Genomic DNA, 13,542 nt, shown 5'->3' on the forward strand with positions numbered 1-13,542 from the left:
CAAGTGGATAATTTTGTCCAGATTAAAAGAGGTGACAGACCTCCAGTTGTCAAAAAATCTGTGGTGGACCTGTACCATTAATACAGTACAGTGAACCCATGTGAAACTAGGCACACACCAAAGAGATAATTCATTAGATTTGCAATGTGACCAATTATTATTATGCTGGCAATAACAAACAAACAAAATCGAATATAGAGAAAATAGGGTAAGAGTAAATGAGTAGGGACCAGGTGTCATTTGGCATAGACATGACATAGACATGACCACCAATGATGTGCACCTTTCACACTTTGCCAACCAAATCTCTATTTATATTTGAAATTACTTGCATGTTGCAGTTGTACAAGCCGTTGGTGAGACCACATTTAGAATATTGCATTCAGTTCTGGGCACCATGTTATAGGAATGATATTGTCAAGTTTGAAAGGATTAAGAAAAAAATTACGAGGATGTTGCCAGGACTAGAGGGTGTGTGGTACAGGGAGAGGTTGAGAGGCTGGGTCTCTATTCCATGGAGCGCAGGAGGATAAGGGGTGATCTTCTAGAGGTGTATAAGATCATGAGAGGAATAGATTGGGTAGATGCACAGAGACTCTTGCCCAGTGTAGGGGAATTGAGGACCAGAGGATATAGGTTCAAAATGAAGGTGAAAAGATTTAATAGGATTCCGAGGGATAACATTTTCACACAAAAGGTGGTGGGTGTATGGAACAAGCTGCCAGAGTAGGTAGTTGAGGCTGGGACTATCCCATCTTTTAAGAAACAGTTAGACAGGTACATGGAGAGGACAGGCTTGGAGGGATATGAATCAAGCACAGGCAAGTGGGACTAGTGTAGCTGGGACATTGTTGGCCGGCGTGGGCGAGTTGGGCCGAAGGGCCAGTTTCCACACTGTATCAATCTATGACTCTTCACAATTGGCGGTGAATACTCAGAATGTTTAAATGCTGTTTTTTCTTTCAGCATTATTTATTTCCTTACATTTTATTATTATTTTCTATTTTGGATCTTTATTACCTTCGCTGGGGTGGGAGATTGCAACCTTCACGTTGTCCACCCTGTTTCAACTAATGCAATCAACCCGATGTGCACAAACAAATAGATCAAATAGAACAAGTTGATCTACAACTTTAGGCTGTGCACGCCGCTATACGTAAGAAGAAGATTACCTTCGCTGTCTTTAATTTTTGATTCTTTAACAATGTATTTCAGATTCAGATTCAAATCAGATTAAAATCAAATTATTTGCAGGGTGTGATGCAGTCAAGTCAAGTCGTCACATTTATTTATATAGCACATTTAAAAAAACAACTCTCGTTGGCCAAATTGCTTTACATTTGTTATAAGAATAGTATAAACAAACAAACTACATACATATATACATATAGCCCTCGCTCAGTGGACGTCAGGAAAGGCTTGGGAGTATAGATAAGATTTTAGTCTTGACTTAAAGGAGTCAATGGAGGGGGCAGTTCTGATGGGAAGGGGGATGCTGTTCATTTACATGCTACAACCTTAGATATAAAGTAGATTTCATTCTTTTCATATAAATTTAAATCATGATTTCAGTGCAAGTAATTTGAGCCAAACTGTGCTAAACTATTATCTTTTTGTGTGTTTAGTACTTACTTTCTGTCCCAACATCCCTGGAAGACCGACAACACCCTGCATTATAAAGGAGATTGAGAGGATCAGTCATTGTCAGAAAGGCTTCCAACATATATTTACAACCTAACTTCTATTTATTCACAGCACATTCCTACTGTATAACAGTGGTATAAATAAGAACAATTGACATGCATGTAAGCAACACCATACTTTACAAATATAGATTATTTGACAGCTCTTCTTACCATTTCTCCTTTGATTCCTTGATGTCCAATTTCACCCATTATACCCTGCAAAATCAGAACTGGTTAGAACACAACAACTAACATATAATGATCCAAATGTAATGCACATTTTCTCTTTTCTTGATGGGTTTCTCCTCAGTAGTCCGGTAAATGCTAGGGTGCAAAAGGTACCCTTCAAAGCAAACACCATTTAAGTATAACCCTAAATGGAGAATATGAATACATTCTATCCTCACCTAAAACCCCTTATATTCAAAGGCAGATAAGTAGAATAGCATTAAGATGCTGAAATATTTAACCTGTTCCTAAGAAAGGGAAGCCAGCAAAGGCAAACACTACAGCCACATTAGCAATATGCCCGATTCAGATACACTATTTTTAATCATCAAAGCATTATAAGGTTAGTTTCTGGGTCTTTAATAAAGTACTAACCTTTTCACCTTTTTTTCCAGTCATGCCCTAGAAAAACAGAATAAAAATCTAATTAAATATCTCATTTTCAGTTAAGTTATGAACATTCTCCTGTAATATGGAGGAAAATCCATATGTTTTTCTTTATAATGACTATCTATCTGCATTGGGATTCACAGGAAATTTATCCTGAGAAATCTATCTAACAAGATGTTTGCCATCTGTGTCTTGAAAATGTCACTTGGCACAGCACCCATCGCATCATGAGAGAGTTTTAGATTGTCTTTCTTGTGAAACTCTACTTTCCTCTAAATGTGTTGCTATGCACTGTGTTCTGATTTCTAATTTCCATGCAGCTATGAAAGAAGGAATTCCTTTCTCCCCCATCATCTATTATCTTGTAACTATTTTAACATTAGGGAGTAGATTATGCAATCTATTTGCATAATTTAAATTTTAATCCCAGACATAATTCTGATGATTCAAACCTAAATCCACAGATTCAGCCTGAGGTAAAGTACCTAAAATAGGACAGCCCTCGGAAAATCATATGACATATTCCTGTGCAAAGTATCATGTTGTAATATTGCAACATCACTATCGCAACATTTAAGAAACATTTGAACAGGGACATGGATAGAACAGATTTGGAGGAATTTAGGCCAAATGCAGGCAGGTAGAACTAGTGTAGATGGAACATGTTGGCCGGAGTGGACAAGTTGGGCCGAAGGGCCCGTTTCCAAGTGGACAAGTTGGGCCGAAGGGCCCGTTTCCAAGCTGCAAGACTCTATGTCTGTAGCTCAGCCGTTTTTATGGTAATGACTTGGTTTTTATGGTACTCTCACATTTAGTGATCTCCGTATACATGCACATGAATCTCATTGCTGCTCCATAACTCTAAATTTCTCAGATTAAAAGTACAAGACAACAGAAGCCAAGATGACATTTTCCTGACATTGTTTTTTTCACTTTGTAACACTGTTTTTATAGATACAATTATTATATCAGTTCATTTGCACACATGGATATAAAGGTAGTTGTTTCATATCCAAGTCATTAAGATGTATAATGAAAAGCTAAAGCCTTTGCACCGATTCGAGGGGAATGTTGCTTGAAATATCTTGACCATCAAAATCATCTTCATTTCTCCATAAACCAGAGGAATAGCACCTCATATTTCACTTGGGTAGCTTTCAGTCCAACACTATGAACATTAAAATTTTCCAAGTTTTAGGTTACCTGAAATCTTCCTGCATCTAGCCCCCCCCTTAAGAATTTTGTAAGTTTCTATAAGTTCCCCCCAATCTCCTAAATTCTAAAGCATCATGTTTGTGACATCCCCCAGTCTGGTCTCTCCCTCCCTATGGCAATAATGTCCCCCATCTGAACTGTGCATACCCAGGTGTTCTCAAGACCCCACTGCATCCTGCCACCTTTTGCTTCACCTACCATTCGCCCTTCTACCTATATCCCTATAGCTGGGTTTACATTTTACGCCTCTTCTTACCTTATCTTACAGCCTTTTGTCTTTTCGTCACTGGCCTTTGTTCAACCATCTGCCAATCAACCCCCCTCCCTCACCTGTATCCACCTATCACTTAAGATTGGAGACACAAAATGCTGGAGTAACTCAGTGGGTCAGGTAGAGAACGAATGGGTGATGTTTCATGTCGGGACCCTTCTTTAACTGAGAGGGAGACATAGAGATATGGAAGGGCAAGGTGTGAAAACACAGATCAAAGAGGACGATGATCGGGAAATGTAGAATGGTTCATTGATAGCTGAGGTGAAGGTAACAACAAAGAATACAATCAGTAATATTTAATCAGGAGGACAACAAAACTAGTCTGAGAACTAGAATGGGGCAGGGACGGAGCGAGAGGGAAGGCAAGGGTTACTTGAAGTTAGAGAAATCAATAATCATACCACTGGGTTGTAAACTGCCATATCTCTATGCCTCCCTCTCCCCTGACTCGGTCTGAAGAAGGGTCTCAACCTAGGAACATCACCCATTCCTGTCCAGAGATGCTGCCTGTCCCGCTGAGTTACTCCAGCATTTTGTGTCCATCAGACACAAACTGGTGTAAACTAGCATCTGCCTTTCCTGCCTACACATTTTGTCCACCTATCACTAGTCTGGCTTTGTCCTGTCCACACCTCTTCCAGTTTTCTCCTTCTACTACAATCAGTCCGTAAAAGCATCCTGACCCTCACCTATTCATGTCCTCCAGAGATGCTGCCTGACCATCTGAGTTACTCCAGCACTTTCTGTCTTTTCTTATTCCCCTTATTCCTCTGAATAATCCAGCAAAGTACAACCCATCCATTTTCTGTTTAGTGAAATTAAAGATGCTAGAAAATTGATAGAACAAAAATACCTAAAACAATCAGCAGGTAACCTACCTTCAGGTATGCATGTAATTAGTCTATTTTCAAGTTTTCTAAAAATAATATAAACTGCAAATAAAGTATTGCAGATAAAGAGTTTATAATTGAACTGTAATACCATACCAGGAGTAGGGTTAGGGTTACCGTACCAAATTTAATCCCCAGTCAAAATTTCACGCATGCTCATAAATCTTTTTGCATGAGCTTTATCATTGTTCAAGGACATTTAGTACCCTGGCAACTGGAGTCAACAGTGGTGGCACAAAAACGGACGAAAACAAATATATTCAACTTCATCCCCCATGCTAAATTGAAACCATTATATAAATAGTAAGACAGCGCAGAGTCATTTTCAAATTGTAAGGCACTTGCTTTTATTAGAGCTCTGTAACACTTCCAAAGAAATAAAATAAAGTTTACTATCTTGCAATATTTTCCCACTAGATTAAGATTGCACATAGAAATAATGATATCACATTCTGATTTTGGCAATAACAAAAGTGAATTTAATGGATTACTAAGACATTTGTCTCATCAGAATTTGCCTTTGTTATTATCCTCATTAGATGCAATAACCGTACTCCGATAATCATCCCTTCAATTGCTGCAAACACATTATTGTAATCAGCATGCATCGGCCTTGTCCATACATACAGAAGCAATTTGATCCCTCTTTTGACCATAGGAACAAGCCGTCTTTTTCCACTGTGTGCACTATAGATAGATTCCCACAGCATGAAGATGCCATTTCGATGTGTTATATGTAAAATTACTGCTATACCCGTCCCATGAGAGCCGCTGATTACCATTGTGCATAAGTGTCCATGTCTTGGCATAAATGGAGCATTAGTTTGCAATATGCAGAATAACTTATGTTCCTCAATGTATTTGACAGGGATCTGTTAAAATACGGAAGGTCTAGCAAAAGTGTAGCAGGATAAATGACTAGGAAAATTTACTGGAGAGGTTTGGTAATTCTAACAAGCAACACTTCTGCCATATCCCCACTTTCAGTTATTTTCATCAAAAGCATATTTAATGTATTCGTTGGTCTTGTTTCTTAAACACTGTAGTACCTTGCTCCACAAGCTAAAGAACTGAGCAGAGAGCTAGAAATTATTATTCTTTTTTAATTGAAATGAGGTGCAGTTATATGATTGTTGCTGTGCCCGTTCCAAATTGGGGTTTATAAGCTTCAAGCTCCAGCATGTGCAGCTTAGAATGCATCACAGTGTTGCATGAATAACTGTACAGCCCTTAAATGAGATGTTAACTCAGACTCTGTGGTTGACAAGTAAAAATAAATATGTTATGACCTTATTTGATGGTCAGAGGGATCCCAATATTCCTCCCACAAACAATCCACAACACAGTAACTGATGGCCTCACTAGTAAGAACTTGTCCAGAAGAGTTTATCCTGTTCATTGATGCAAGTATAGTAAGTGCAGTTCAAATTAATTCCTTCTGTGCAATATATAGTTGCAATGTAAATGTGTCATTCTTTTATTCGTGATACAAAACATTGGGCTAAAAATGACACAAGTGCTGGAGTAATTCAGCAGGTCAGGCAACATCTCTGGAGAACATGGATAGGTAACGTTTTGGGTCACTAACCTTCTTCAGTGATTGTTTGGGGATGGGGGGGGGGGGGGGGGGGGGAGGGGGGGGGAGGGGGGGGGGAGCTGGAGAGAGGAGAGGGACAGAACAAAGCCTGGCAAGTAAAAGATGGAGAAACAAGGGACTGCAGGTGCTGGTTTACCAAGGAAAGACATAAAATGCTGAGGTATTTCAGCAAGTCATCTTTGGAGAACATGGTTAGGCAAAGTTTCAGATGGGACCCTTCCCAAAGATTACACTTAGTCTCATGATATACAGGGAGGCCACGTCGGGAACACTGGATGCAGTAGATGAGTTTAGAGGAGGTGCCATGAACCTCATAAAAGGTCCCTAATGGAGGTAGCAAAAGGGGTGTTCCATTCTGTGGTTGCATGGGAAAGTCTGGTGAGGGGTGTAAACCTGCTTTCTTTATTGTAAAGGGAAGAATCCGGTCCTGCTGATCATAGAGGTGGAAATGTCCTCACCTGTGGGTGTCTGCTGGAGGGATAAAAGGTTCTGCGTTCTTCTACACCCTGTTGTCCCCTTTAGTAAATGGAATCCTTCCTGCTGTCATAGATGGATCCCTCACCTGTGTCTCTGCTGTATCCCATGGTTCTGCTCTTGCACCCCCTTTCCCCAGATGGAACAAGGATAGAGTTCCCCTAGTCCTCACCTTTCACCCCACCATCAATGGACTACGGCTGGCATCGCTCCCTCTCCCTCTCCCCCTCCCCCTCCCCTGATCCCTCTGTCTCCATCACAAGTGACAGAATATCAACTACAATCCCACTGTCTCCCACAGTTATCTGGACTACACCTTCTCTCACCCTGCCTCTTGCACAGACTCTATCCCCTTCTCTCAATTTTTCTATCTACACTGCACCTGCTCCAAAGTTACGGCTCTCCATACTAGGACATTAGAGATGTCCTCTTTCCTTAGTTAACGTGGACTTCCCCCCTCTGTCATAGATGGAACCATCACCCATATCTCCTCTGTGTCCTACAGTTTTGCCCACGCTCCCCCTTTTCTTAGACGGAACAAGGTAATCGGTTTTCAGCCCACTAACCTCAGCATCCAACACATCATTCTCCAATCTGCAGCTGCAGTTCCTCGTTTCAGAATCATTTTGTTGAAAATATGTATTTTTGAGCGTGTCATTTTTAAAGCAATTTATTTTGTATTGCTTTCTACTTATCTATGGATTGTAATTGGCTACATTAAATTGTATAATTGTAGCTATTATGTCTGAGGAGGGGCTGGAGCCTGATCTATGGCTGGAATGAAAGGCTTCAGATTTTGTTGTAATGAAAATCAGATGTTGGAATGGCCATACCTATTTCAATGATAACAGGTTAGCAGGCTGCATTTATACTTAACATTGATACGATCAGCAGCAATTCCTAATAAAGATATGTTGCTGTATAGTTATGTAGTTAATTGATTTTAACTTATTAAGGGTTGTGGAGTAGATTGGGGAAGAAAAATGCTAATCTTAACAAGGTTATTTGACAAACACTGACTGATGAGAAAAGATAAATGAGATTACCTTCCCTACTCCTCAGTAATGAAAGCAGCATCATACAGTATAGATTGCTGAAATAGTAATCTGGATCTCTGGAATAGTGATCTGGAGACATAAATTCAAATCAACTCAAACTAAGGAATTGAAATTCAGTTAATTAAACAATCTAGAAAAACACTCCAGTGTTTATTAAAAATAGCCATGAATCAAACAGGTCTTAAAATCCCATTTGATTATTATTTTAAAATATTCCTTCACCAGAAGAGGTGCTACCAACTAGGCCAGCAATTAATGCACATCTACAACAGTGGTGTTGGGAAGGGAAGTCTAGAATTTCATCTAGCTAAGTGATCTAGGGATCTAGCTAAATCATCTAGGGGCAGTGATTTGCTTCCAAGTCATTGGAGAGGAACTTGTCAGTGGTGGTGTTCCACTGTCCTTCTTGATGTGCTTGGGAGATGTTGTTGAAGTCACCTGGGAGAATAACTGCAGTGCAATTCGTAGATATACGTACATACTGCCACCATAGTGCAATGATGGTGGAGGATTGAATGTTAAGTGTGATGGAGTATTGACAATGTTAAATGGATGGAGTACCATAGAAGCAGGCTACTCTGGCCTGAATGGTGCAATCTGGAGCTGCACTCATCCAGAAAAGATCCGCGTATCAAAATTCCCCCAGATACGAATCAATATCCTACCTTGTTAAATACCACATTAAGGGTAGAAATAATTTGAGACTTTAGTTAGCACCTACACTGACTGGGTCCTGAAGGTTTCACAATTAGCACAGAGCCTGCAGCTGGTGGGAAGAAATCCAGTGTGGAAAACCTCCAGTCCTGATAAAGGTCTCAACTTGAAAAGTGGACAATTCCTTTGCAGGTGCTGCTTGATCTGTTGAGTTCTTCCACCAGTTTTGTTTTTTTCTGAAAGGAAAATCTACTTGGTCTCATCCACACCTTATATTCCAGGTACAACTGTCCATGTAAGTTTTGCAAGCAGTGACGAATGCACAGTCCTCCTGAAGACAATTAATATGAAAAGGCTTCTTCCTTTTGAAGCGTCAGACAAAGTTCCATTTTATTCTGAGAACATCTAAAATGTATATCTGAGTGGGGTAGATTCATAACAAATCTGCCAGCTCAAATCAGGTATCCATTGACACTATGTTTCATCATCATTAGTAAAACTATATTCCATCAAATCTATAAACTCGTTTTCTTTCATTCTGACATCAGCGTTAAGCAGTGCTCATTGAGTATAAAAGAGCATCGAGGAACAACACTGAGCATGGGGCTCCAAAAGGGAGAAGCCTCTTCATATTCATTTTAAACAGTGCAAGTAACTTTATGCAGGCATACAAGAGACTGCAGATTCAGGAATCTTGATCAAAACACAAAGTGTTGGTGGAATTCAATGGGTCAGGCAGCATCTATGGTGGAAATGGATGAAGGAGCTAGTTATGACTTCAGGAAGCATGGTGGAGCATGTCCCAATCAACATCAATGGTGCCAAAATGGGGATGTTTCAGAGCTTCAAATGCCATAGCGTCAATAATACCAAAAATCTGTTGTGGATCAACCATATTAAAGCAACAGCCAAGAAAGCACACAACACCTCAGGAGACCGTGGAAATTCAGTGCTTCTTCAATAACATTTACAAACCTGTATAGAGGCACCACAGAAAGCACACTCACAGGTTACATCATAGGTTAGTTTGGGAACAGCTCTGCCAAAGATTGCAAGAAATTGTAGAGAATTATAGATGTAGCCCAGTCCATCAGACAGACCAGACTCCCCATCATTGACGCCATCTACATATCCCGCTGCCTTGGAAGACTTGCACCCTGGTCATTCCTTCTTCTCCCTGCTCCCAACCAGCATATGGTACAGAAGCTTGAAAGCACACAACACCAAACTCAGGAGCAGCTTCTTCCCTTCTGATATATGGCCTTTCAATGCTCCTTCCATAAGCTAGGGTACAATCTAACTCACCTCTACCCCACTGTGAACATTGGAAATTGCCTGTGTAAAGGGCCTGTCCCACGAGCATGTGACCTGCATGGGGCAAGCGTGACCAAACCGGAAGCGGGGTCCGCGAGGAGGTCGAGTGATCCCCGTACAGGGCTGGTCCCACCAGCATGCGCCTGCATGTGGCGAGCGCGACCAAACCGGAAGGGCGGGCCTCGCGGAGGTCGAGTGAGTGACGTGAAGTTCGAGCGAAATCCACGGGAAGTTCGCGAGTGACATACGGCATCGAGACGCTGCACACGCCCGTCAGGCGGTGCGTACGGTGTCGCGGCGGCTGCGGGCCGGGAGGTCGTTGCCGCGCAGAATTTTTGAACATGGTCAGTTTTTTGGAGCCCCGCACGATGTCGGAACCAGCTCCGCACAACTCCATACAGCTCCGGCGATCGAAGTGGGACCGGCCCCGCGAGGCCGTACGGCTCGAGCTACCACGTTAGGTCGCGCTTGCCGCATGGAGTCGCATGCTCGTGGGACAGGCCCTTTAGCGATGAGCTACAATGCTGCGAAGTTTGTTCTACACTCTGCATCTTCCCCTTTGCTTTGTCTATTGCTCTTGATTTTGTCTTGATTGTATTTATGTAAAGCATTATCTTATTTGATTAGATAGCACACAAAACAATGCTTTTCACTGCACCTTGGTACACTTGACAATAATAAACCTAAACCTAAATAGACAATTACATTTTGGGTTGGGTCCTTTCTTCAGTTTCTTATAGTCTTCATTAATTTCCAATCTCAACAACTAGAATCACTAATTTAAATTTCCCCCCCAAATTACATAATATCTGAACTTGGAAATACATTGCCTTTTCTTTACTGTTACTACATCAAAATCATGGGGTCTTTATCTGACAGTATTGTGGGATTATTTTTACCCACAAGGACTACAGTAATTGAAGAATTGGATACAGCACTATAATTTAATTAAAGTCAATGAAGGATGGAAATTAAATGCTGACCTTGCCAGCATTGCACTCCGCTTATGCATAACAAATAATTAGAAATTTACCTCATGCCTCTCTGCAGGTGCTTCACTAAAGGCTGAGATTCTAATTGTAGTTCGATGAAATGCAGGAATAATTTTCAGACTACAGTTGGCAGTTGTCATTTATCACATCCAAAATTAGCAAAACATTGCAAATTTTGTTATATCATTGAGGACAAAAATGTAGACATGTTGTAACCAAATGAAAATTGCATAATAATTAACTGCTCTACTTTAACTTTCAATAAAATATAAATGATACAATCTGATAAAGGGGCTGTCCCACTTGGGCAACCTAATTGGCGAGTTTAGAAGAATTTGAAAAAATGACATGTTGAAGACCTCCTTCGACTATGTTGAAGACCAGCGTCGACTAGCTACGACTAACCGGGAAAATTGGACACTGAATAGTGGAGAGTGAAGATGATTCATTCGACTATGATGGAGACTACCTACAACTACCTTTGACTACCTTCGACTACCCTCGATTACCTACGACTAACATGCTGACCTACTACGACTTAACCTACGAATAAAAAAGTATCGATTATTTCCATGGCGACCTTTTTTTACTCGCGGGCATTGTTTAACATATTTTAAAAAATGCCGCAACCTAGCTGAGGCCTCGGGTACGCAGAGACCACTCTCGAGCATGAAGGAGAGCTATAACCTTGTGTCGACCATGCTGCGAGGGCAAACTCGCCAGAACTCGCGGATTAGGTTGCCCAAGTCGGACAGACCCTTAACATGTTTTCCTTCCAGTAACCAAAAAATAGGAGAAAATATCCAAGACTTAGAGAAAAGTGCTCCACTGTACAGATGATTCAGTTTAGACCCCCGGACAATGCTTTGTTGGTGTATATGGTGTATGTGTGTCTGTGTATATATATAAAAATAAATGTATGTTATAGAAAGTTATACTCTGGTTCACACGGGGTAACTGCTTAATAAGAGCGGTCTTTTGCAATGAAAATAAGAGAACAATCTGCATAATAATCACATCAGAAGCATGCAAGCTGATAACAAGATAAATCTCATGTCATCTCCGACACAACCAGGCTTAATTCCAAAATAGTGTAGTCACTAAAGGTTTGATTTCTTGCAATTAGTGAATAGCAAGTTAAGAATTTGGCATAAAAAATATGCAGGAAATGAATATCACAAACCTTGGGGCCCATTGGTCCTCTTGTACCTGGCAATCCTCTTAATCCAATATCACCCATTTCACCCTTAAAATAAGAAACAGGATCAGTCATTGCAGATTGCATTAACTTTTGAATTGAAATGAATCAGAACAAAAATATCAAAAGAATTGCAAAACAAATTATCTGCAAGTTTAGTGCAGTTTTGTAACAATAAAATGATACTCTCTTTGAAAAGTAATGGTTATACATTTATTTGTAAGAAGCATTAAAATGCACGAGATTAGGTTCCAGGGCTTGCACCGTTAATTATTATAAGTCTGGCACGTTCATTGGAATCAGTTGGTGGGCCTACTAATTAATGTGATTCGGTGATATTCAAATTATCCTGAGGAACTCCCATACTAAATTGGCACTAACTGATAGATTGTTTATCCTTTTGGACATCACGGGAGATAATGGAAGGGGGATGATTCAGGTACTCTGGTCCAATTGAGATGAAACCAAAATCTTAGAATGAAACCAAATGCCAGGTTTTTGGATTTTTGAGTGCCAGGACAATCGCTGTTGTTTCTTTTAGCTCCACAAGACCAATGTTTTTAAGGAGTTCCCACAATTGTCCCTCTGCTGGATGCTCGTTTAGCCTGTTCTACTCCAAGATCCTAAATTAAGCGGGAGACTTATATTGATCACAGGGTCCTAAATCATCCTTTTCCCTGAATAATACGGGCTCCTTGCCTCCATGTTACTTGATCTATATGAAAGAGCCACAGAAGCTTGGCAGTAAGTATTTTATTGCCAACTTCAAGAATTGCCATCCAGTTCATTCTCAAAATTATGAGGAAGATCAGACCCATTCTATCATTTGTTCCTGATGATTTAATGTTTGTGCACTGGCTCATCTGTTGCTACTAAGATAAGAAACTGTGTGCCAACATATATGTTTTCAATAAATATAACCACCTCTATCCCACAGCTACACCTTGTTAAAACAATCTCCCTTTTAACATTTGGAAACAGTGCAATATTTTACTGATCATTCATTCACAGTAATTAATAATGAGTTAGCTTATGGTCATGCAGTTTAACTCCTTCCACATGAACTGTAAATGACCATGCTAGTGCTTTCATAAATAACATTGTCATGCCATCAGGAAATGTAATCAATCATTGTCTGTAGTCAGCATATAGAGTGTATTTAACATCATTAATACAGTGGGTGGAACTGTAACACAGATGGTAGAACTGCTGCCTCAAAACACCAGTGACCGGGAGTCAATGCTAAGTCTGGTTCTGCTTGTGTGGAGTTTGCATGTTCCTCCTGTGGTTGCATGGGTTTCATCCCACATTCCAAAGTCGAGCAGTTGGCAGTTAATTGACTACTGTATGTTGGAGCAGTTGATGGGCATGTGAAAGGATTACATTGGGATTATGTGAACTGTATGTGTGATGGTCAGCATGGACTCATTGAGCTGAAGGGATTGGCTGCAGGCTGCAAATGATCTGGAATAACAAAAAGATGGCTCAGATTCAATGCCAGCTTTGGCTGTCATAGTTTATGATGTCGTCAAATCCTTTGGCTTAAATTATAGGTTTATAATCCACCTTTCAT

The 13,542-nt window shown here is 40.4% G+C and overlaps 1 protein-coding gene across 4 annotated transcripts in view; it reads right to left on the bottom strand.

Moving 5' to 3' along the window:
• Nucleotides 1-13,542, bottom strand: part of colq (collagen-like tail subunit (single strand of homotrimer) of asymmetric acetylcholinesterase) — a 102,931-nt gene that overhangs the window by 53,345 nt on the left and 36,044 nt on the right. For all 4 annotated transcript variants that reach the window (XM_055660227.1, XM_055660210.1, XM_055660237.1 and 1 more), the window contains 4 exons: nt 11,955-12,017; nt 2,289-2,315; nt 1,857-1,901; nt 1,633-1,668 (listed from right to left, as the gene is read on the bottom strand). In XM_055660227.1, coding sequence (XP_055516202.1) covers nt 1,633-1,668; nt 1,857-1,901; nt 2,289-2,315; nt 11,955-12,017 — 171 coding nt within the window. The remainder of the gene's footprint in view (nt 1-1,632; nt 1,669-1,856; nt 1,902-2,288; nt 2,316-11,954; nt 12,018-13,542) is intronic.

The sequence above is a fragment of the Leucoraja erinacea genome, chromosome 2, assembly GCF_028641065.1.
Source record: "Leucoraja erinacea ecotype New England chromosome 2, Leri_hhj_1, whole genome shotgun sequence".
NCBI lineage: Eukaryota > Metazoa > Chordata > Chondrichthyes > Rajiformes > Rajidae > Leucoraja > Leucoraja erinaceus.